We start from the raw sequence: 24,952 nt of genomic DNA, 5'->3' as shown, positions 1-24,952 counted from the left end.
GGCTGCAAAGACAAAACTGGAGGCTCTATAGGTGCGGATGGCATCAGTTGGCTACCATTTACTGCCACACGAGGCTTTGCTTCGTAACCTGATTTCATGGAACGTGTGACTTAGCGCTTTCAAATCGTTTTCAACTGCCGTTTTTGTTGCATGCTGTTGTCTCTTCGCCTTTTCTAGTGCACACATGTACACCCGTGAGCAAAAGTATAGGGACCACGGGAGCCCGTGTCAAACTGCATCGATGCGCCGTCTACCAACGCGCTGCGCCTGCTGTCGAGAAGGCCGCTAGAGCAGCGGTGCGCATGCGCGTCCCATCATATCCTCTGGCCTGACATGTAGCTTTGCCTGAGGTGGTTACTGTGCGTGTCGACTAAATGTCCACTGGGTGTCGCTGCCTCTGCTCCGTCGCATCTCCGCCGCTGGGCTGGCTCGCGCGCGCGCCGCGGTTTGCTTTTTTTTTTTTCTTCTTTCTGGTTATCTCGCGACGCACTGCCTTCTCTGACGCCTCTCGATGACTCGCGCAAAATGCCTCGTTTTTTTTTTTTTCAGCGGCGTTCTATTATCCGAAACGGCAGCGACACCCAGTTGGCATTTAGTCGACGCGCACCGTAACCACCTCAGGCAAAGCTACATGTCAGGCCAGGGGATATGATGGGACGCGCATGCGCACCGCTGCTCTAGCGGCCCTCTCGATAGCAGGCGCCGTGTCGGTAGACGGCGCGTCAATGCAGTTTGACACGCGCTCCCGTGGTCCGTATACTTTTGCTTATGGGTGTACATGTACATCTGTAAAATGGCCCAAAAGTTTGGTACATGCCACAGCTTTGAAGTGGCATCGTTTCACAAAGTTGAGGAGCACAGCCTGCGGCTGGCGACTGACCACATGGGCCAGTGATTCATGTTCCTGGCTTTCCAGGCCACCGTGAGAGATTGGCGTGTCTTCCCGATGCAGGATGCGTTTGTTCAGCAAGCTGTGGTGTTTCAAACAGCTACAGCCGCGGCAGTTTAGCATGCCGACCTAAAAGGTAGTCAGAGAATGCTTGAGAAATCGGGCACTGTTTGTGGCATGCATACAGCATGCCATTTCAAGAAGCTTCGAAGAGTGCCTGTCCATGGTGAGAGTTAATGCAGCAGAGTGTGCAAAAGGGGTCATATTGGCATGTATATATTTAAGTTACTCTAAAAACACATTCTAAGTTCAATATAGTATATTGTAACTCTGGAGGTAGTATTCCTGATTGATCACTTTTGGAGGCTCCTTCACTTTTTCATGATTCACCATCACCTACCACTGATAAGTGTTCGGCCCGCTGGCTTAGCCAACCACTGTCTGCTTAAAGTGATCAACTCAATGTGGTTCCTGCTCCATCTTACCATTGTGATTCTGGGTTCATATTTCAAAGCCGTTTAATACTAGAAAACCCAAACATTTACACTCAAACCTGGTTATATTGAACTCCCAAAAAGACTCTTATCAGCTTATCAGTTCGATATAGGGCATAATTCGATATAAGCCTGCTAAAGAATTGGACGTCATAAAAGCACATACCATTTATAAGAGCACTTTATTGATGAAGCTTAGTTTTGCACGAAATAGTCCTCTATCTTCTGCTTGAGAAACTTCACTGCCTGTGACAGCATGCACTTCTCCATGTTGTCTAAAGAGTCGGAGCAGCTGAGGCCGCAACCTTCCACATTTGTGCAGAAGCGCCGGACTAGTTGCTTTCTTTCTTCCGGGAGGATGAACTGTTTGTTGAAGTGATTGACAGGTGAGGGGGGGGGGGGGGGCAAATACCTTTGTTACGAGTGCAACGATCACCTCGGAGAATGTGGGTAAAGCATCGTTGTTGCTTTCCTCATTGTGCCCGCTTTCACTTGTGCATGGTACAATGTCGGCAATGTAGTTATCATTTTCGAGCTCTCCAGTGGTCACGACACCATCATCCGCACTCACAAACTCGTCGATCGTTGATCCATCAGCGGCTTCCAGAAATTCTGAGAGCTCGTTCCAAACTTCGGCAACACCGGGAATGGCTTCGTCGCACTCATCAGAATTTTCAGATTCATCACCGGGCACGCGGTAGCCGCCTGAAGCGACAGTGCATTCCAAAGGCACCGTGGCAACTTGCCTTTGGAATAGCCTAGGGCTGAAGCTTTTTTTATCCTTCCAAATTGGTTGCCAGTAGCACGGATACACGGGCCTTGTTCACTTTGCTGTTGTGAGATTTGTCACCCCAACACGCAAGTGTGCTATTTGTAAGCATTTGCCAAAATATTGCGGTTTCATCGGCGTTGAAGATATCTCGGGTTTCATATCTTGTAATATCTGGCCCGTTTCCTTGCATCCATTTGTACACACTGTCAAAGTCTTCAGCTCAGCTTTCAACATTGGCTGCTTTGCCAACAATCTTGTTCCGTTCTTTAAACCACTGCAACCAACCGAAGCCATCTTGAAAATCCTCCCTGCCAAGGAGTAAAGCCATGTCCTTGGCTTTTTGGTTGATCATGGGGCCGGCGCGACCGAACGTCGACGAATCCCTTGTAGACGGCCGCCTCGATGTCTTCATACATGGCCGTGCGCCATGGTCACCGGGTCTTTTGTCTGCTTTAGCCCTAATCTCCCCCTTATTCTTCAAGATCGGGCTGAGAGTGCTCCTCGGATTCTTGTACACTGCAGAGATGTCCGACTTCTCACCGTGTTCGACTCTATTTACGATTTCGAGCTTCACGGCGAAATGCAAATTCTGCCAGTTCGCGCTAGCCCTCACGGCAACACTGTAGGAGAAGGTCCACAAGGCGCAAACACAATGAACGAGAAAAGCAGCGAGACATCTTGCACTTGCACGACGAGAGAACAAGAGCCTCTGATTGGCTGTCTGAGCAAGCTCTGCGGGCGGGCCAGGATCATTTTTTGCCAGGGGGCTGTCGACAGCTCACTGGACGCGGTGGTCATGGTAAGGAGAGCGGGTGGATAGAGCCACCGTCGGCAGGTTTGCCCACCACCGCAAGGGAAAGCCAACTTCTGGGGGCAATTTTACACCCCTTCACGCTCGATATATCGCGAGTCGTTGTTATTTTTGTTCCATGTAAGCATAATTTTTGCTATATGTTGTCATTGTAACTATACAGTGTTCAGAAATAGTTCAATATACTGGATAATTCGATGTAAACGGGTTCGATATGGTCGGGTTCAACTGTATGCTTTTCTCTGACATTATAATTATGTGTATGGAGCTAAGCACAATTCACTTTGTTTCCTATGTGTTGCCATGGGGTACTCACTCGAACCTCTTGCCTGTGAATTGGTGATCACAGGGAGTGGCGCCGTGTTGTGGCTGAGGGAGGCCTTTGGCGCAAGCTGATGGAACGACGTGTTTCTACGGATCCCCTGTGGCGTGGCCTGGCTGAGAGGAGGGGTTGGATGCAGTACTTGTTCAAGCCACCGCCAGGCGAGCCACATCCTGACCACATGTTTTACAGGTAGGTGGATTCAACTACAGGAGCCTGTGTCTTTATGTATGATAAAAAGTGCATCTGACACTAACTTGCTGCCTTTTATTGTGTTTTCTAGGCGTTTGTATCCACGCATCATCCAAGACATTGAGAGCATAGAGAACAACTGGAGGTGTGGAAGGCACAACCTTCAACGCATAAACTGCCGCTCTGAGAATTCCAAAGGTGTCTACTGCCTACAATATGATGACACTAAGATTGTGTCTGGCCTGCGAGATAACACAATCAAGATATGGGACAGGGCATCCTTGCAATGTGTCAAGGTAATATAATCATTCATTGTGAAAGTTGTATAGCAAGTTTTACATTTTTGGCTGTGTGTGTTTCTCTACAGGTGCTAACAGGTCACACAGGTTCTGTACTATGCCTGCAGTATGATGACAAAGTGATAATCTCTGGGTCCAGTGATTCTACTGTCCGGTAAGACGGTTTTGCCTCTTCATTGACAAATGACTTTTTTTTCAATGTGATAATGCAGCAGTGTAGCAGCATAAGTTGCTCTTGATAGTTCCCAGCTATTTTGAATGTTGTTAACTTGAAATACGTGAGGCAGTGAAAAATATGTAATTGGGGGCATTTTTACATTGCTCAACAGGAAAGACTTGGTAAAAGAATGCAAAATACTGTTTCATAAATGGTGATAACATTTATCTACAATTTTACATGTTGCACACTTGTTTGAACCTCTCGCCGATGTGGCACTGTTTGTTTTAGTAGTTTGAGCACTTGGGCTTATGTTCTCCGCTGGTTGACCATGAACAGAATATTGGAAACATCACTGTTTTCTCAACAAAGCTGGGCATTGCAGGCTGTAATGGTGTGCAATACAGACCACAAAGTAATTTGGTGAAGAAAGTGGGTGGTGGCCTTTTAAAAAATGTGAGAGCCATCTACACGATGCCTAAGTTGTGTTTTGAGTTTGGCTTACTGCTCTCGTGTCTGCAATAGATGCATAAGTGTTTCCCATTCTCGGGCATTTCTAACTGCATTCTGATGTGGACAGGATGCAAAAACACTTGTGTAGTGCACTTTGGGTACATGTTAAAGAATCTCTGGTATTCTGGTACTGAGCATGAATTCTCGGGTTCAGTTCTCGGCCACAGCAGCCACATTTTAATGGGGGCAGAACGCAAGACCACTCGTGTGCTTGTTAACGAAATCCAGGTTGTCAAAATTAATCTGGAGCCCTCCTTTATGGCGTCCCTTGTCACTCGCTGGGCAGTTTTAGAACGTTAAACCATACAATTGAAAAATTCTTAGGAGCTTGAAATTAACCTGAAACCCTCCATTATGGCATTTTGCACAACTCCACTGTCGATTTAGGACATTTCTCCATCAGGGGTGCAACAGCTGTGCCAGTTGCGCCATTTTGATACACTTGCGCATTTATGTGCCAAAAGCATGCGATTTGTTGAAATTGAGCCACGCTGTGCCAAAATGCTCCGAGCAGCTGCAAAAGTTCTGTCGCACTAGATTTAGCAGGAAAAAAAGCCGCGTTCACAATCTGCAGTATTGCCAACATTATCATCATTCGTGTTTCAGATGTTGCCAATCCAATCCAGTCACGGAGGTGCAGCAATGGAAAGGCGATTGTAGAGTGTACTAGTAGCGCCAGAGTGTTTGGTTTTGGGTGGCCAGAGAGTTGCTTTTAAATGCTGCTTTCTGGCAGCAACGCAGCTTTTAGCGACTAGCTTTCTTTGGCTCTTCTGGCTATTTTCTTTGTGGGCTGGTAGTAGACTGTGGTCGAAACTGGGGGAGAGAAGGTGAGAAAACACGCCAAGGGAAAAGGCGCCTGCTCTCCTCAGTTGCAAGGAATGCTGCGGGGGGGACTGTTGCTCGCTCGTTTGTTCGGGCTATTCACTTACATTGACTATCATCTTTCATGGTTTCTGCATAATTTCTTCTGTTAAACTGCTCCGACATTGGAATTTGATGCTTCAAAATGGAGTTTTCTTTCCGTATAAGCTACTCCAAATGTTGATTTTTTTTTTTTTTTTTTTGCTCCAACACTAAGGTTTCTCTGCACCAAAAACTGCGCTAAATCCTATTTTATCTGTTGCACCCCTGCTCCATGAATTTACTATTCTCACTCAATTTCTATGATACGGATAAATTGCATCTTAATTCTTGGAATCCCTTGGAATTCCTAGCACAGTAAAAGCCACCACTCTGTCCTTGGCATGGAAAATACTGGCAGAATTGTGCAACACTGCTCTGCTCATCCGTCACACTAAAATATGGCATAGAAAGATGTTGATGTCAAATGTGTTTGCCGCAGCGTTGCATAGTTCTCGACTCCACAAATACAATGGAACCTCGTTCCACTCACTTTTGTTTAATTTACATCATTTAATTTATCTGCCTTTTAAACGGCCCCTCAGCAGGCCTGGCTATTTTTAGCTGACAAGCACATTGCATACAATGCATGCTCACGATCGTGTCTGATAAGAACTATGTTGCTATGCGCCGCAGAAAGAGCTGAAATTTCAAACTAAGAGCCATTTACCTTTCTCGCTAGCGCCGCGCTCCAAGACGGGTTGGATGACGTACATCAGCAAGTGCGCCTATGTACATGTATATGCGGTGACATCTGTTGCTTCAATAGACTAATTAATGTTTAGAGAAATAATAAAGCACACAAACCGAATGTCTGTGTGTTCTTGTTTTACTTTGTACTGCAGCAAGCCGCCGCCACCGCTTGCAGCAGGAACTGGCGCCTGAAGAGCAAGGCTGCGTGGCCCCTGCGCACCAGCATTGCCAACATACTCCCACGCACTAGCACTCTCCCCATCTACGATGGCACAAAGTTCGAATTATCGATGGTGGCGCGAATTTCAGTGTGAATTAGCGGGATGCGTTAAATATTGCTTTCAATACATTGTTGGACGGACTGCAGCGGCTGCTTCGAATTATCCAAAATTTTGAATTAACGAGCTTTTACTGTACAGTCGAGTGCAAACATTTAGAGACCACGGGAACGGCGACTAAACTGCATCGCTGCGCCTTCTGACGGCTGCGCGCCTAAGTTCGAGAGCGCGTACTGCGCACGAGCGTCCTTTTTTATCTGCCAGCCTGCTCGTTCGGTCACTTCAACCGTGCACGCACCGGAACGCGGGCGAGAGCGCAAGGTGCCACGTCTGCAGTCGCCGTGGAATCAATCGTAGAGCGCAAAAGACATCGCTGCTTCCTGACCTTATCACATAATTCGATTTCAGAAAAAGTGACACAAAGCATGTGTGCTGCGCCGCGGAGCGTGTAGAAGCAAGGCGCAGAGGGTGGCGCGCTCCCAGCACTGCCAGTACAAATGAAGTGTTTTCGTCACAATATGACAATATCATTGCTCGGGGGATTCCACGGCGACTGCAGAAGTGGCACCTTGCACTCTCGCCCGCGTTCTGGTGCGTGCGCGGTTGAAGCGACCGAACGAGCAGGCTGGCAGGTAAAAAAGGACGCGCGTGTGCAGTACACGCTCTCGAACTTAGGCGCGCAGCCGTCAGAAGGCGCAGCAATGCAGTTAAGTCGCCGCTCCCGTGGTCTCTAAAATTTTGCACTCGACTGTACAGTAAAAGCTCGTTAATTCAAAATTTTGGATAATTCGAAGCAGCCGCTGCAGTCCGTCCAACAATGTATTGAAAGCAATAGGTAACGCATCCCGCTAATTCACACTGAAATTCGCGCCACCATCGATAATTCGAACTTTGTGCCATCGTAGATGGGGAGAGTGCTAGTGCGTGGGAGTATGTTGGCAATGCTGGTGCGCAGGGGCCACGCAGCCTTGCTCTTCAGGCGCCAGTTCCTGCTGCAAGCGGTGGCGGCGGCGTGCGGGTTGGGCATCGTTCTGTGCATGATCCGAAGAGAGCAGCCGACAGCGCGTGCGTCAAAGTATAGAGGGAATGGCATTTCAGCTGGTGCAGGGCAAGTGGCGTATCGTGAATGTTTGCAAGTGACACTCGCCCGCGCGCTGAGAATGTCACGACTATAAACGCTCCTTAAAGCAAGCGACACTCATTAAGCAAGTGCACCGTAAGTAGGGGAACATGTCATAACAACTTCCAGTGTATAACCAAAATTTGCTTTGTGGCCTGGTGAAGGGGCCCTTTAAGGTCAAGCTTCAAAAGTACCAGAAGGCACCCATGCATGTTGCACTTCTTTTTATTTAAACATCAGATAACCTGAACCAATTTTGTGTTGTGTTGGGGATTAACAGGAGTCAACTGTGATAAATAATGTTGCTTTGCAGGGTTTGGGATGTGAAGACAGGTGAGATGGTTAATACCCTGATCCACCACTGTGAGGCTGTGCTCCATCTGCGCTTCAACAATGGCATGATGGTCACCTGCTCAAAAGTAAGCCATCTCTACTCCGCATAGCACATGCAGTGAAATTTCGCTATAGTGAATACTGAACAGGTACTTCCGTTAATTTGATCTTGATGGGATAGGTTGTTGGGACCGATGGAATTGATTACAGTATAGACCACTTATAACCCTCCCATAGAACTCCATGTATGCACATACCGCTTATAGTGCAGCCGCGCAGCGAAATACCGGTTATAATGCAGCTTCCGTGGGAAAATGCCTCCAAGCGCAGTAGTGCACATGCTCTTCAATGAGGTGTGCCCGCCGATGGGAGAGGAGAGCAACGAGGGCAATGCGGAGGAGGAGCATGAGACACGGAGTGAACGAACAAGCTAAAAAAGGAGAGAAAGAAACAAAAAAAAAAACAACGGCGGCAGCGCAATACGAGTGTGCGGTGGTCGCCTAGGCAATGGAGATGCCTTTTGCTCAGCTGCTTATCAGCAGTGTGCTTTGCACTGAATGCGGCTTCAGTTTCTGTACACCCGTCGCAATGCGCATTGTGAAGTGCATATATCGCGCTTGTGATGCTGTCAGGTTAAGCAGTGTTTCGCAAATTTTGATTGGAGCTATTAGGCTATATGTGCACTTGTGAGCTTCCGCCGTTTGTACCAGTGGTGGGCGCACATACAAACTTGGTAGGCATTTGTAGTAGTTGCCACGTCTGATTGCCTGAGGAGCCAAACTCCGCTTTGTACGTGTTGCTGTCAGTTCAGCCTGTGCACGTGATCGCATGCGTAGTGTCTGTGTAATTGTGTACGGGTACGAACATATCAAGGGCGAGCTTCCCACGACGGCATGCCGCCCGGCACCCCCGCCGGCTAGACCTAACCAGTGCACCTCGTCGGCAACCAAAGTTGTGGTTTGGTGCCAAGTCAACAAAATGCATTGCAATGGCTGTATGGCACATGGAAAGCGGAGAAACCACCTTGATAACAAAAGCGAGGGCACGGGCAACCCTCGAATGGCGGCAACTTTGTCTGCGGACGCCATGTTTTCTACACCGTGCAAACGCCGATCAGTCCAAAAAATCGGATGAGGCACTGTACTATGCCTAAAATTTCGGTCACCATGTTTTTTTTTTTTTTTTTAATTATTATTACTTTGTCTGCTTCATGCGAAGACCGCGGGTACTTTAACGTTCGTTAATTTAAACTGATACAAAACTCCTGGTCGCACGCTTCGATTCTCGGATTACGCGCGGCTGCTTGGTCTAAATGTTTTTTCATATGTGCAGGCCTTGAAAATCATTGTTTTGGTTAGTGATGATATTCACGACTCTGGCAACTTATGTTATGAGCACTGCATATTATCTACAGTGGAATCTCGATACGAATCGCACGGGGTCACGAAAAATATTCGTATTAGCCGAAATTCGTATCATCGAAACACAATTAAAACTAGCTAAATTAGGGGGGGGGGGGGGCGCAGTGATCAGATCGCGAAAATCGCGAGAAAAATAGATTTTTGAAAACCACGCGTTTGGGTATCTGCAACGCCTAAACTACGCTGCATCAAAATGGTTTGGCTGAAAACGCACTAAAAGTGCCCGAAAAAGTTTAATTCGTCAGTGCGAATTTCTCTGGGTGAGAAAACAGCTTTAAATCGTGCAAAATCACCGCAGTTCACGGAGCCATATCTCGTATTTCCCGCCACCGAGCGCTGCCATCTTGGTATCATTCGAAAGCTCAAAGTTTCGCCCTTCCGCTTCTCAATTCGTCCGTCGTCGCCATCTTGTAACAAACACACAAGCACAAAAGAAGCGTGGGTCTGCGATAGGTACAGTAAAAGCTCGATGATACGATCACGGCTAATACGAATTTCCGGATGATACGAATTTTTCTGTGGTCCCGGCCGAGCCCCATTACTTTGCAACGTGCTAGAGAACGGATGTTACGAATCGGTTTTCAGCCTGCGTCGGTTGATACGAATAAACGCTGCCCCACCGACGGCCGCGAAAGAGAACAGCGCGCAGTCACGCGCTTTCTCTCCTTCTCTTTGGTGCGGAGGCGCGGCGCCGGACAGCGCAGACTCCGCGACTGGGCGCGAAGAGTTTGAAGCGGTGGCGCTTCAAGAAATAAATGCTTTTTACGTACATGTGCCTGAGTGAGTTCACCTCTGACTCTTTAATTTAGCTACAGTCGAATCTCGTTAATTCGAACACGCTTATTTCGTACATACCGCGCACCGACAATGCTCTTAGCAGCGCGCCAAATAACGCGGCGGCGCCTCTGACCGGCATTGCTCCGACACCACCATAGAGCAAAAGCTCAGGAGAGACCCCTCAATGCCGCGCGCGAAGGAACGGGGAAAAAAAAAAAGAACCCGCGGCGGAAATTTCCCCCTCTCTCAAATTGCAAGGTCGCCGTTTCTGCATCGCGCCGGAACAAGCGTGTACGTGCCGACTAGAGTGTTCGAGTGTTCTAGACAACCGTATTCTAGCACACACTAGTGCCGACGTCTCAGCCACGCGGATAAAGTGGCAGAGAACCCTTCTCCTCTATTTTCTAGTCACATGTTGACCTTGCACGCTGCGGCAGCAGTGCAGAGGGAAGCAGCGGCGGAGGCACAGTCGGGCCAACAAAACTGCCACGCCCGCAATCGCTCGCTTCCCGATAACGGCAGAAAACGAAACTTCCGGGGGCGGCTAAAATAAGCTGGCGCCAGCACGGCGGCGGGCGCGCATGGAGTCGAAGGTGAGAGAGCTACGAGGGAGTTGAGAGGGAGGGCGAGGGGAGCCACCGAAGCGGCGGAGTTGACGCGGCCAAATCCGCTTCCCTGCCGCCCTCCTTCCTCACCTTCGACGGTCTCCGCGCACCCGTGTGCCGGCGCCGCCCGCTCGCTCCCTGAAGCTTCGTTTTCTGTCGTTATCCGGAAGCGACCGTTAGCTGGCGTGGGCAGTTTCGTGGCCCGCGCTTGCTATGCGCTTGCGCGCCGCGATATTTCACGACTCGCACCGTTCGTTCATCGTGCTATGGTGCACGAATACTTCAAAAATACGTCTTTCTAATTCGAACAAATTTTCGGGCCCCTTCGAGTTCGAATTATCGAGATTCGACGGTAGTTTTAATTGTGTTTCAATGATACGAATTTCGGCTAATACGAATATTTTTCGTGACCCCGCGAGATTCGTATCATCGAGCTTTTACTGTAGTCACACGGGCCCTCCGATGAAAGCGGGCCTCCGATTGGCTGCCGTGCTGAAAGGCCTCTCTCCATTGGTTGCTGCTCTGGCAGGGGCAAGATGGCAACCGCAGTTGTCTGCTTCGTAAACCACGCCGGCGTCTTCACTTGACACACAGAATTCGGATTACTGAGAGCTCCCAGGTTAGTGATGGATCGACGATGGCGAATAAACTTTGGACGAAGAACGCTTTCGGAATGCGGAAGCGCTCCTACGGCAAGAAAAATACAGCGATTAGTGGGAGAAGCAGATGAGCACCAGACTGAACGAGCGCAACCCTGCACCGTGCATTACGTGCCGCACTATCTTGCACCGTGTGACTCCAGCAGCGAAACCGACAATCGCCCTGTGCCATCGGCACTGATAACGCAGCCGACGGAAGACGCGCCAACGGAGGCTCTCGCGCCTCGGCGTACGGCCGCGCGAATCAGCCGAGATCGTATCTCGGTAGACATAGCTCGCTGCGACTAGGCAAAATGGCGCAAACACAAAGAACGCGGCCCGAAGCACGGCAGCCACTCCGTCCGATGGCACGCGGAAAAGGAGGAAAAGCACAAAAGCAACAAAAGCGCCACCGCTTCAAACTCTTCGTGCCCAGTCGCGGCCTCCGCGCTTTCCGGCGTCGCGTCCGCGCCTCCGCACCAAAAGAGAAAGGAAGAAAGCACGTGACTGCGCGCTGTTCTTTTTTGCGGCCGTCAGTGGGGCGGCGTTTATTCGTATCAAACGACGCGGGTCAAAAATCGATTCGTAACAACCGTTTTCTAGCACGTTGCAAAGTAATGGGGCTCGGCCGGGAACGCAGAAAAATTTGTATCATCCGGAAATTCGTATTAGCCGTGATCATATCATCGAGATTCCACTGCATCTGATCAAATAAAAAAGGCAGAAAAAATGTTTAAGCAAATTGCTGCTTCATTTGGTAGTATTTGAAGGGGCACTAAACAGAAACACAATCAGTTTAAACCAATAACCTATTCTTTAAAAACCATACGCTAACCATTCGTTAATTTTGCAGCAATAGGTAGATTACTGGAAAAAATGAAAGTCGAACTTTGATTCTACAAATTTCGCACCGAAACCCTAGCGCTATAATAATGAATTATTATTTCGGCCGTCGTGGCTCACTATAAGTTCTTCAAACTTGCTAAGCTCAGTTTTCGACTCTATTAGAATGCAACTTTGCTACATCCTGCTATATTTCAGCAAAACGAGAAATCTGTGCCCAATTTACACTGAAAGGGTTGTTCGGGCTTTCAGAAACGGAACTATGCTCTCAAGCGCTGTTTTACTGCACACAGCACTTGAGGGCATAGTTCCCAAAGTGGCATTGCGTGGACCAGCGGCTGCATGCCCTCAAGCGCTGTTTTACCGCACCATCCAAAGGTGGCATTGCGTGGACCAGCGCCTGCATTAGCTCCGCAGTGGACCGAGTCAAGGGATCGTACTGCTGTTTCTTCATGGGTTGCTGTCTATATTCAATAACTTCCACCCCGATGCGTGCGGGTTGCTTAGGCAATGGAACAACTTCGCTTTTCAGGCGGCAGCGAGCGATCGCACTGGCACCGAGCCAGACCCCGCACTCCTGCATGACCAATGTATAACGGTGACTGAAGTTTCGGACACTGTATGGTGTCTCACTCGATTTTTCGAACATAAGGTGCACATTGGCGCGAACATGGCGGCTCTAAACAATTTTTCTGCTATTCAATTTGTTGCCTATCCCCCACTTTTCTTGGCATGAGAATGGCGTGCAGCCGCTACTAAGATTTTGGTCGACTCGCCACCAGACGGCAACTTCACTGCTGGATACTAACGAAGCACCGCAGGTTTAACGTACGGCCGTGACAAAAATTCGCTGTCAGCTGATGCGGTGACGGTCAGGTCGTCACTGGCGAGGTGGCCTCCAATATCCCCTTATAACGAGATATGATCGACTGTCGATAAATGTATGAAATTTACATAATTTTATGCCGAGGTGCTGCAGACTCCATTAAGGGCAAGTCAAGGTGGTAGAATGACTCTGCATTTTATGATGAGTCACCATAATTGGAGTGATTAGATATGTAATTATTGGGCACTCAATGATACGTTTCTACATAAAAAAGAATTGTATCACTAGTGCGGATTACTTGCACATGTTAATGTTGGTTGCTAGCATTATTAGAAAGAAACAAATTTTGGAATTGCTACAGAAATGTCACGCCTCCCGTGAAACACTGTAGTGCCTTCTCCAAAGCGATCTTCGGCAGCGATAGATTTCCCTCAGAAGTAAAATGAAGGTATTTGAGGTAAGCAGAACGTTCAATTCACCCTAAGCTTAATTTTTGTTGTCTATTCTTTGCCACCACTGCACAGAAATGGCAAAAATAAGGCGTGTCCACAAATGTGTACACCGTGACTGAAAGGGATATGTTCGGACCAGTAAACGGCGTTTGTGATTGGACGTGAGGTCATGGGCTAGACTGGTGGCCGGAAGCAGAGATTCGGTCCGCGAGTGACCTGCCGACAAATATCGCGAACGCTTTCGCGAAGTTTGTTTTTTCACTTACTGGACAGAATGGTGAAAGCTCACATGTAGACAGAAAGCTCGAAACTGAATTTCCTGATCTCGGATTAATCTGACAGCCTTACATGTGCACAGTCAAAGGTCACGCACATATATACTTGCACTTCGCGAGGTTGCGCGACGAGTGAAAGCGAATCGCTACGGCAGTGTTGACCATTGCAGTATTTCAAGTACAGTCGAATCTCGATAATTCGAACTCAAAGGGGCCTGAAAATTTGTTCGAATAAAAAGAAGTTCCAATTAAAAGAAGGCCTTATTTTTGAAGTATTCATTAAGACTTAGAGATTGACTCCAACCAAATAAGGAAATTTACTAGCCCGACGTTTCGGAACCAATTCGGCTCCTTCAGGGGGTATTCTTCGGAGGTGGTGGTGTGCCGCTTAAAAAAGACATTTTAAAAGCGGCACACCGCCACCTCCGAAGAATACCCCCTGAAGAAGGAGCCGAATTGGTTCCGAAATGTCGGGCTAGTAAATTTCCTTATTTGGTTGGAGTCAATCTCTAAGTCTTAATCAATTTTCCCAACCAGACAGGTAATTCTGTCGAAATGTTTAGCTTGAAGTATTCATGCACGATCTATGAACGGTGCGAGTCGTGAAATGCGGCGCGCAAGCACATCGCGAATGAGGGCCACGAAACTGCCCACGCCGGCCAACGCTCGCTTCCCGATAACGGCAGAAAACGAAACTTCAGGGAGCGGGCGGCACGGCGAGGGCGTGTGCAGAGAATGTCGAAGGTGGGGGAGGAGGGCGGCAGAGAAGCGGATTTGGCCTTGGCAACGCCGTCGCTTTGGTGGCAGTGGCTTCGGTGGCAACCCTCGCCCTCCCTCTCAACTCCCTCATAGCTCCCCCACCTTCGACTGTCTCCGTGCGCGCCCCCCACCGTGCCTGCGCCCCCGCTCCCGTCGGCCTGGCGCCAGCTTAGCCTGCTCCCTGAAGTTTCGTTTTCTGCCGTTATCGGCAACGTTACTAGTCTAGTAACGTTAGTTATCGGGAAGTTGGCCGGACTGGGCCTCCGCCGCTGCGACGTTGGCACGTACGCGCGGTGCGGCGGTGAAACGGCGACCTTGCCATTTGAGAGTGAAATTTTGTCGCGTTATTATTATTTTTTTTTTTTCGTTTTCTTTTTCTTCGTGCGGTGTTGAGGGGTCTCTTCTGGGATTTTTTTGCTCTATGGCGGTGTCGGAGCAATACCGGTTGGAGGCGCCGCCGCGTGATTTGGCGCGCTGCTGAGAGCATTGCCGGTGCACCGTATGTTCGAATTAATCATCGCAAATGCTTTCGGGTTCGAATTACCGGGCGTTTTCACCCATAGGAATACACATAGCTTTAACGGGAGTCATGGGACCACAGCGTCAGTTCGATTAAACCATAAGTTCGAATTAAGCGTGTTCGAATTAACGAGATCCGACTGTAGAAGGTTATCAGTTAATCAGAGCATAGGGAAAACTAAGTAAAATTTTCATACTGCTGGCGGTAACTTTTTTCAAAAGAGTACTTCATCTTAAAGGATACATTTATAGGAGCAAGATCATGCTGAAGGTTTTCAAAACGTTTTTGAATTCTGTGCATAGCACGTCCAATCAAAATGCTTCCATGATTTTTTATGCGACTGAAGTGCTTTTTAAGCACATCTTAGCGCAGTCCACTGTACGTAAGGGCTATGATGAGAGGAGGGGGGTGGTGGTGGTCAATTTTAGTGTTTGGATTGAATTTATGAACCAATGACCACTTGCTGCTTTCACATGCATTGCCCACTGTTAAAGCCCCATATGATATAGCTTGTAATCGGTTTCGTAAACCTGCTCCAAAAGACCATTTTACTGCTCCTAAACGCATTTTTGGCTGCTCCAAAAGCTGCACCGAAATGGGATGGGCCAGTAGCATCACTGATGGTGTCATGGCAAGGCAGGAACTTTGAGGTGTCGTCGTCGCCAGTCTCTCGTTTTTTTTTTTTTTTTTCCCCCCGTCTTTTCTCGCCTCTCAAGCCTCTTCTCACGGTATGACTAGTTCAATTTAACTTATTTTTCTTGTGTCTAAGTCTCCACTGTACCAGGTGCTATGTTGCTCTAAAATGAAGCGCATACTAGTTGGGCCAACTGATGGAGCATACTCATCTATTCACTTGTGTTCAAGTTTTTGGCAACTTCCATTGCAGACATAACCACTAACCATGATTGGCACAATGTGCTGGTTTACTTGCCTCGTGCCTGACGTGAAGGCCGCATATAAAGCTCGCTTTTTGGTGAGCGGTCCACTCATCAGATAACACATCTTCATTCATTCTGGGCCTGCCAGCTGGCATTTTAATGAATGGAAATCAGCACCAGAAGTGGAAGAAGCAAGTGAACATGCAAACTAGCAAGAAATATGTGGACTCGTAAACCGAGCTTTCAGCTTGCCAATTCATCTGTAGCTTTGCAGTGGCAAGAGGGAGTCTGTAACAATCTCGGAACTGCGTTTCTTCGCAGGATCGTTCCATTGCTGTCTGGGACATGGTGGCCCCTCGTGAGATCAACTTGCGGCGGGTGCTCGTTGGCCACCGAGCTGCAGTGAATGTAGTGGACTTTGATGAACGCTATGTGGTGTCTGCTTCAGGAGATCGCACTATCAAAGTTTGGGGAACACCAAACTGCGAGTTTGTACGTACTCTTAATGGCCACAAGCGTGGAATTGCCTGCCTGCAGTATCGAGATAGGCTTGTGGTCTCTGGCAGCTCTGACAACACTATCAGGTGAGGTGCTGTGGCAACCTTTCTTGTGCCCAAGAAAATAATGGTTGGTGATGTCTACTCTGCAGGCTGTGGGACATTGAATGTGGTGCTTGCTTGCGTGTGCTTGAAGGCCATGAAGAACTTGTGCGCTGCATCCGCTTTGACACCAAGCGCATAGTGTCCGGTGCCTATGATGGCAAGATCAAAGTGTGGGACCTGGCAGCAGCCCTGGACCCTCGAGCACCTGCAGGAACACTCTGCTTGCGCACCCTTGTGGTAAGCTGAGCTATCTATGCTTATGCTGAGCAGTACTTAATGACTCGTGTGCTTGCCTTGCAGGAGCACAGTGGCCGAGTGTTCCGGCTGCAGTTTGACGACTTTCAAATTGTATCATCATCTCATGATGACACCATCCTCATCTGGGACTTTCTGCACCTGCCATCGGAGGCTGCTTCATCTCCCTTGCCACCTCGCACCTACACCTATGTAAACAAGTGACATCCACCGTCCCCTGGGGAAGGCGACTCCTGAGGTCCTGGCTGTTTCTCTACTGGACCCTCCAGCCATGCATGGCTTCTGCCTCTGCGTGGCCATGTGAAGCTTTTGGGTGTTACGTGGGCTGTCCTCCAAAAAGCCAGGTCTTCTTCCTCTTTGTGTTGTTGTTTGCCATGGTTATTGACTGTCCCTGCCAGCCTTGGTTAAGGCACCAAGGAAGCTCCTTCTAACGCTAAACCTGTGGGGATCGGACTTTTTGCTTTGTGATAGTTCCGTGACAGGTGTGGTGCTGGTATGATGTGGACAGCTGTGTGTTGTGTGCAGCAGCAAGCAAAGTACCATCATTGGTCCCATTGATGCTCAGAGCTTATCAAGAAAGATGCTGTCCTTGATGGTGTTCATTGTAGGCCATTGTAGATACAGCAGCTTCCTAACCATCTGGCTTTTGGGTGTTGCTTCTGGCATGAGTGGCAAAGTATTACTAGGTTTGCCTGGACACATGGTGGGGTGGGCTCCACAACCTGCTTTCAACCACATGACTTTTCTTTTTTGTTGTTCGAACCTTCCATCTTGGTATCCTAATGCTGTGGAAGTGAAGCAGCTGTATAGGATTGCTGTTCCCTGCTGAGAATGTGGACGAGTAGGCAGTTGCTGAAAAACAAGGGTGGGGTGTACATGACTACTCTCTGCAGCTGTGGCAACTGTTCTGCTGTGTCGCATGCTGCAGTGATCGTGCGTTGGTTTTCGAACCAAGACTCTGTGCAGGTTTGTCCTGTTTGTGTGCTGGAGCATGGTCAGTGTTTTTGTTGTGTTTACCAAAAAAAAAAAAAAAATTGGTTATCAGCTGCAACTGTGTTGTGAAAGTGTCCACACCATGTGAGTGCATGTGTGTGATGTCTGTGCGGGTGATGCTGCATCATGTTGTCACTCCTAGAAAAGTTTGTTTTGAATGGGGACGCAAACTTTTCACTCAAGGTGCAATTTCTGTTTGCCAGTGCCCATAGTTCTTGGCAGGAGCCCTGAGTGTTGGTGAAAACTTATCAGTGGACCTCTTCTATCGGCAGCTTCAGACTTTGAGGGGTATTTATTTAGTATGGGCTCTGCTAGCAAATTTGTTTGAAGTGATCACCTTGATGAGATATTTGCCTGCATTCCAAAGCTGCTTTAGGAAGCAAAAAGTTGTAGCATTTTGATTGTAAATAAATGATGTTGCCGGTAGGTGACTTCTTTTATGAGTTGAACATTTGTGGCTCCAGGGTGTTCTTTACCTGGTGCAGGTGCTTCTGTGTTCACATAGAGTATGTGTAAATATACACGTGTGTACATGTACATGTAAATATGAAATGTTGAAAGTGTTGATCATGTATTGAAAAGCAGGAGCTACTTGATATTTGCATCAAATGCAGGGATTGTTCCTGAACCCAGGCTGGGCTATGTTTTCATGGAAATGGCAAAGTTGATGTGGAAATGTTGCATGTTTAATAACACAGCTACTCACTGGTGCATCTGTGGTAGCCTGTGTCTCTAGCACCTTCCAACCTGGATGCTATACCACGTAGGGGCTACTCCTTCATCATTTATTTTACCCTTAGGGCCCTTTACAGGTCATTACATAAGGGCCACTTGTGTAAGCTGAAATGTGTTTCAGTATTTGCGAGCAGTGTGACCAATGCGGAACAGCCAATTTTTGTGAAATGTCTCTTGCAAATGAAATTCGCCATGCCAACTTGCGTTGTGCTGTATGTGACTATGCCAACGTGTGACGTACATCAGCTGAGCAGAATAAGGTAACATAACTGCAAGTTGCTTCTCCATGAGTATTGAAGGCCGCTCTAGGCACACCACTGCTTTAAGACAGCATCAAGAAAGCTTGTCACAGCTTGGTTTCATATATTTACAGTAACGTGAACGCTGAAACTGTGTGATCAGGAATAGTGTTATCACTGCTTACAAATCGACTTCACTGCAGTGATTGCGGTATCCTGATGAAAATGTAAAAATGAAGAGATTTGGACACATTTACACACTTAATGACACTGCTTGTTTGCCTTGGCTTGGAGTTACTGGCCAGTGCCATGTGTAGTAGCAGCACAAATGTAGCTAAAATGCATCTAACTGAACTGAAGAAATTAACTGGCGCAGACACTTGTGCTGTGTGTATTGAGCTTTTGGCACGGCCTCCAGTGTGTTGTGTGATCAACTTTTCATAACAAGGCATTTATTTGTGCAGTACAAAAAGAAATTGCGAAAAGCATGCCACACCCCACTGCCGTTAAAAAGCCTTGGAGCCTTGTGTGTTCGAGGTAGTTCTCCCCAAGGTGACCAGAGTCCATAGCTTATGCCAGCACGCCATGAAACACGGAAGTTAAATATACCAGCTGTCCCAACTTAATGTTGTGCATAATTAAATAATGGAGAGCTTTACGTGAGTGGTTCAGAGTATGTTGAGTGTTATCCATGCTAGTCTTTTTCATTGCTGAATTATCTGACAAAATTTTAAATAATGATTGATAAGGTGCAGAAGTTGTGAATGATGTCAAGACATGACAAATAACAATGTTTAAAGCAACATAGATCTTCAGTCGTTTTTTCCGGCAGAAGAAAGCTCACGAATTTTGAAAATTACCTTGTGACAATGTGTCCATGCACCAGGGATTGCAGCACTCAAACATCGTCAGCCTAGTATTATGTCCACTGCATATTTGAAGAGATTTAAGTTTGAGAGCACATCTCTCAAATATGGGCCAGCTTATTTACCTGTTTGGTCAGATATGAGCCTATATTGTTCAGGTATGGGTATAGCTTATTACATTGGAATTAAATGTCTCTGCTCTTTTTTCCCACTGTGTCAACAGCTTTTGGCACACACATTCTGGGCTTACAAATGCAAAGCCCCGACTCTGAAAGTGCAAAAGATGCATAGCACACTCAATGACTAGGTTTACGTTTGAGACCGCTGGCACGCGGATGCCATTATCAAGTGGTATTTTAAGCTTTTTTTTTTCAGCTGACAGAAAGACTGCACAAGAGCCTAGGTTGCGTTGCGCTGCTGAGCACGAGGTCGCGGGATCTAATCCTGGCCCCGGCGGCCGCATTTCGATGGAGGCGAAATGCAAGAACGCCTGTGTGCTTGCATTGTAGTGCACGTTAAAAAACGCCAGGTGGTCAAAATTAATCTGGAGCCCTCCACTGCGGCGTGTCTCGTAATTGGAACTGGTTTTGGCACGTAAAACCCCAGAAAGAAGAGCTAGGTTGCTTTAAACGCTGTCATTGGTCATTTCTCAATATTGTCCAACTTTATTGACACCCTGAAAAATAAGATAAAGCATCGGTAACTTCATTAAATTGATTGTGCAAAATAAAAAATACTATCACTAGCATGGCCAACATCCATCAAAACCCAGGTTGTCCCGACTATCATGCACCAAGATTTTAATATATTCAAATGCCACGTAACTGGACAGCACCAAGGAAATGTTTGCCGTCTCATGGAGATACTCAGATTATGTTTTGCATTCTGCCTAATTACATAATTAGTCTTAATTAATCAACTTCCTAAATATGATAATTAGATGAAAAACTTCCAATACAGCTTTTTGTTGCTCACTGTATGCTAGATAAGAATGTTTTTCGAAGCCTGCGAAGCACAGTGCCTTGAACAGCCAGTTGCACAATTGCGTGTATTCGTGGGCTTCTTTCATGCTCGGTAAAACACTTTTATGTAGCAAGTATTGAGCAACAGAAAGCTGTATCGGAAGATTTTTATGTTGCTCTGCAATTTTCTCATTGACTCTCTTCATCTAATTATAATATTTAAAAAGTTGAATTGGATTTGGTGTTTGTTTCTTTTAAACGAAAGGGGAAGCCGGGGCAAAACGTGGTAGGCCTGACTGGGCCAAGGCTCCCTGTTACAGACAACAGCATAGACATCCAGTGCTTATACAACAAAATATGTGTGTAAATGAAATACTAGACGATATAGAATAACAGAAAACAATGGTTATGTACATAGAAAACAACTATGACGATGTATCAATACACTAACTGAATATTTATACATAGAGACGATCACAAATCAAAAACTTGTCCTACAGAGTGTCCCATAGCGAGTACTGCTATAGAGGATATTCATTCAAATATTGATTTATAATCTTTTTAAGCACCTTTGTTGAAGTTTAGAATTCCACATCTAGGGAAGTTTGGTTCAAGACAAATGGTACCTGAAAGGTTAATTTCCGTTTCCCATAGTCCGAGGAGGAGGAAATAACTTTAATGAGTCCTGAGGAACCCCTCCCCACCCACTCTTTGTTTAGTGGTCAGCAGGGGTCGCGGGCCGCACCCACGTTGGGATGGGAAGCCCATGAGCCTCCGCCCTTTCGTGAGCCCTCTGGACAGCCCCGAGCTGGGTCTGGTGGTCGTCGCTGCGCAGGGCGTCCTCCCAGTCTTCTTTACGGAACCTGGTGCCGCTCCCATAGTCAGAGTAATAGGTATTAATTTTTTACGTGTTCTCAGACTGATACATGACGGCAGGCCTGTCAGGTAGAGTGGCATAAAGTTTGTTTTGGTGAATATATTGCAGTAGACAATAGTAATAAATTTGATGTGCTGGTAGAATAGTACATTTTCAGAATAATGGTTCCGTAGACAAATCTCGCAAGTCTGCCATAACTCAATGGCTCTAAGGTTTTTTTTTTTTTTTTTCTTCTCAAAACAAGAAACTTATTAAAATTTCCAGATGAAGTGGTTCCCCACGCAAGAATACAATATGATATTTTGGAATAAAAAAGAGCATAGTACATAGAAATTTTGAGCCATGTTGCTATTATGTTAGTAATTTTATAAAGACATCCTATAGTTTTGTTCACATCAAAATTTTACTAAATTGAAAACATGCACATTCCATGAAAGGTTTTCATTAAACCAAATGCCTAGAAACTTGAACGGTAACTTGTTTTATAATATTGTTTTTATATTTAATAACTACACTACGTCGTTCAGTAGTATTGATTGGTCTAAATATGTGTGTAGTTTTAGTAAGATTCATGCTTAGCTTATTTGCCATCAACCAATTCCCCAACCTGTTTGAATAATCATTGACCCTCATTTCTAATTTAGTTAGGGAACCGTCAGTGAAAAAGGCATTGGTGTCATCAGCATACATGACCAGATCAGGTAAGTCGGGAATATTTTATCATTCATATACACTATGAATAGTAATGGTCCCAATATTGATCCCTGGGCAACACGTATAACCATGGAAGTAGAAGAGCAGGGATCTAGTCCTACAAACTGAAGCCTGTTGCAGAAATAACTTGAGTCCAAAGGTGTACCACGAACTCTAAGCCAATCTATGCAATAAAATATGTTGGACACAATCAAAGGCTTTCTGAAAGTCGAGAGATAAACCCAAGAGTATATTTCCTGGCATTCAATATTGTTAATTATTTTCTCTTTAATGGACAAGAATGCTTGTTCAGTAGACTTTCGCTTCACAAATCCATATTGTGAGCTGGCTATATTTATAAAGTTTTCTAGCCCAATGTTTTAATAAACATTAGGCTTCAAGTAACATTGGCAATATAGAGATCAAATGATAATTTGAGATTTCATTTCTGTTACCACCCTTATACACTGGACACACACGAGCTGCTTTTAAATGATCGGGGAATGTGCTGGTTGTAAGCATGAGATTAATAATGTACGTTCAGACGTCACATATGGACATCGATACATGTTTCAGGGGAGATGCCTTGATGTCATGCCCTGCTGATGCATTGGCTTTTAGGTTTCTGATTAAAGCAGCGGCTTTAGTGGTAGTTGCAGAAGAGAAGGTAACAGAGTTCGATAGTTGGTTTATCAGGTTTGAGTACGTCCTACACGAGATTGGGTCACTATACTCCGCTGTGCCAACATTAACAAAATCTTATTGCTGTAACTGAATCAGAACCAGTCAATATTCCATTGGATGTAGTTATCTCTGATTGGTCAGATTGAGTTTTCCTATTCAATAAAATATTTATCTTCCACCATACTTTCCTGGAGTCGTTGCGTGTGAGGTAAAGTGCTCAACATAGTCATTTGATTTTGCAGCTTTCAGTTCTTCATTTTGTTCCTATATTTTTTTGTATTCTGAAAAAAAACTCTAGATTTTTAGATTCAATAAACCTATGGTACATTTCATTTCTCTTTTTAATTTTCTCATACAATGTTTTATTTATCCATTGTTTTCTAAACTTATGATTTTTCATTTTCCTTTCTCTCAACAGAAAAGCTTCATCATAGCATGGAAAAAATTTTTGAAAGAAAATTTCGTATGCTTCATTTGCATCGGTCATCTCGTATATGGTACACAAGGAAGCATCATCAATCGGTGATTTCAATTTATCCAAGGACTCTTCATTAATGCCTCTAGACTTGTACATTACCGTGGACAATTTAGGCTTATATAGTCTAATAGGAACAAAACAGGCAAATGGCCACTAATGTCGTTGATCAGCACACCAGACACAGTTTCAGAAAACAATACATTTGTGACACAGATATCTTGTAAACTAGAAGTGGTTGGAGTTACTCTTGTGGGTACAGGCTGTTAGAACAGGCGTATATATGTATAATACTATTTGTTTCCCGTGCTGTATTATCATCGGAAATTAGGTTTATGTTGACATCACCCATAAGAACAACTGGAAGCTTGGTGGACGTTAGGAATTCTATTAGATTTTCTAAGAAGTGGAAAAATTGTAATCTATTGCCAGCAGGTGGTCTGTATACTGTTGCAACCAAGGTATGGGCAAGGCTATGACCAAACATTCAACATTTGGAGTTATGATCGAAAAATATTTATTACACTATGTGGATAGCAACATTTAACGTATACTGCAACACCACCGCCCCTGCCACTCGACCTAACGAGATCATTATATTTGTAACCAGGGTGGGGAACGTGATCATCATTAGTGTTGAACCAGGTCTCTGTAAACAATATTGCATCAAAGTTTACCTTTAAAGATTCGAAAAACAAATTCCGGCAATCTCTCTTATTTTTCATGCTACGGACATCGAGATGAACTGCCGAAAACTCTGTTCGAGCATTAAGTTGAGGTGAAGCTATCATTGTTATAATATTGACATATAATTGATGAATCCATGAGAAAAACAGCACAACAATATGACTTGCACAGAACCACATCTTATGTAGTCATCTTGTTCAAATTGGACAGATCTCTGACCTTTAGCACATCTCCTGTCAAGGTCTTTTGTGCGAGCACCTTGCATCCAGAGGTCCAGACAAACTTCCACCCAACTTGCTTTTTACGTGCAATTCGAGTAGCTTCTTGTTGGTGTGAGTGAGGTCCTCATTAACAAACACTGGACCCTCTTCAGTGGAACCGAGTTTGTCATTTGAAATCCTGCGTTTCCTGGCCTTAGACAAAAGAGCATGTCGCTTGTCCTTTTTCACAAATCAAACTATGATATTGGTCTCATCATTTTTTCGAGTCTGAACCCTGTGACACTATCAATTTCCACCTCAGAGACAGGCTCATCGGTTAGCTCACCAATTTTCCTCACTATGCATAATTAATTAAGACTAATTATGAAATTAGGCAGAATGCAAAAAAATAATCCGAGTATCTCCAAGCAACGGCAAACAACATTACCTTGGTTCTGTCCAGCTACATGACATTTGCATATTTTTTAATCTTTGTGCATGATAGTTGGGACACCCTGTATATTGAGTGCCATTTGCATATAGCTCTACAGTACTTTCTTGGTGACATTTAGTTGGGACAGCTAGTGTTTCTTCTTTTTGGCTGCATTTGAAGTTCAGATACATGAAAACATTGAATTGGTGAGGGGCAGGGCCCAAAAAAAACAACAGTAGAAAGAGAGTAGACAACACAAACTCTGCACACTCGGCACTTGCAACTAACTGTTATTTCGAAAAGTAGTAGTCTTTTAAATAGGCACACCAGCGCACCACCATATCACAGTTGTGCAGCGTTTGTGCCGTCTACTCTATTCCTGTGTTGCGTTTTTTGTGCACTGCATCCCTCCAATTCAATATAAATGTATACCAACTAGCCCAATTATCGACATTACATGAAAATAAATGCATTTCAACATGCA

At 45.9% G+C, this 24,952-nt stretch overlaps 1 protein-coding gene across 2 annotated transcripts in view; it reads left to right on the top strand.

Moving 5' to 3' along the window:
- LOC119461447 (F-box/WD repeat-containing protein 1A) overlaps positions 1-18,066 on the top strand; it is a 39,871-nt gene extending 21,805 nt beyond the window's left edge. For both annotated transcript variants that reach the window (XM_037722767.2, XM_049667003.1), the window contains 7 exons: positions 3,316-3,480; positions 3,572-3,776; positions 3,848-3,933; positions 7,754-7,859; positions 16,089-16,351; positions 16,417-16,606; positions 16,670-18,066. In XM_037722767.2, the coding sequence (XP_037578695.1) occupies positions 3,316-3,480; positions 3,572-3,776; positions 3,848-3,933; positions 7,754-7,859; positions 16,089-16,351; positions 16,417-16,606; positions 16,670-16,828 (1,174 nt within the window). In that variant the 3' untranslated portion in view covers positions 16,829-18,066. The remainder of the gene's footprint in view (positions 1-3,315; positions 3,481-3,571; positions 3,777-3,847; positions 3,934-7,753; positions 7,860-16,088; positions 16,352-16,416; positions 16,607-16,669) is intronic.
- The last annotated feature ends 6,886 nt before the right edge of the window (positions 18,067-24,952 follow it).

Source organism: Dermacentor silvarum, chromosome 1 (assembly GCF_013339745.2).
Source record: "Dermacentor silvarum isolate Dsil-2018 chromosome 1, BIME_Dsil_1.4, whole genome shotgun sequence".
NCBI lineage: Eukaryota > Metazoa > Arthropoda > Arachnida > Ixodida > Ixodidae > Dermacentor > Dermacentor silvarum.
Note: the sequence above shows the minus strand (reverse complement) of the source record. Positions and strands in the feature narration are given on the sequence as shown.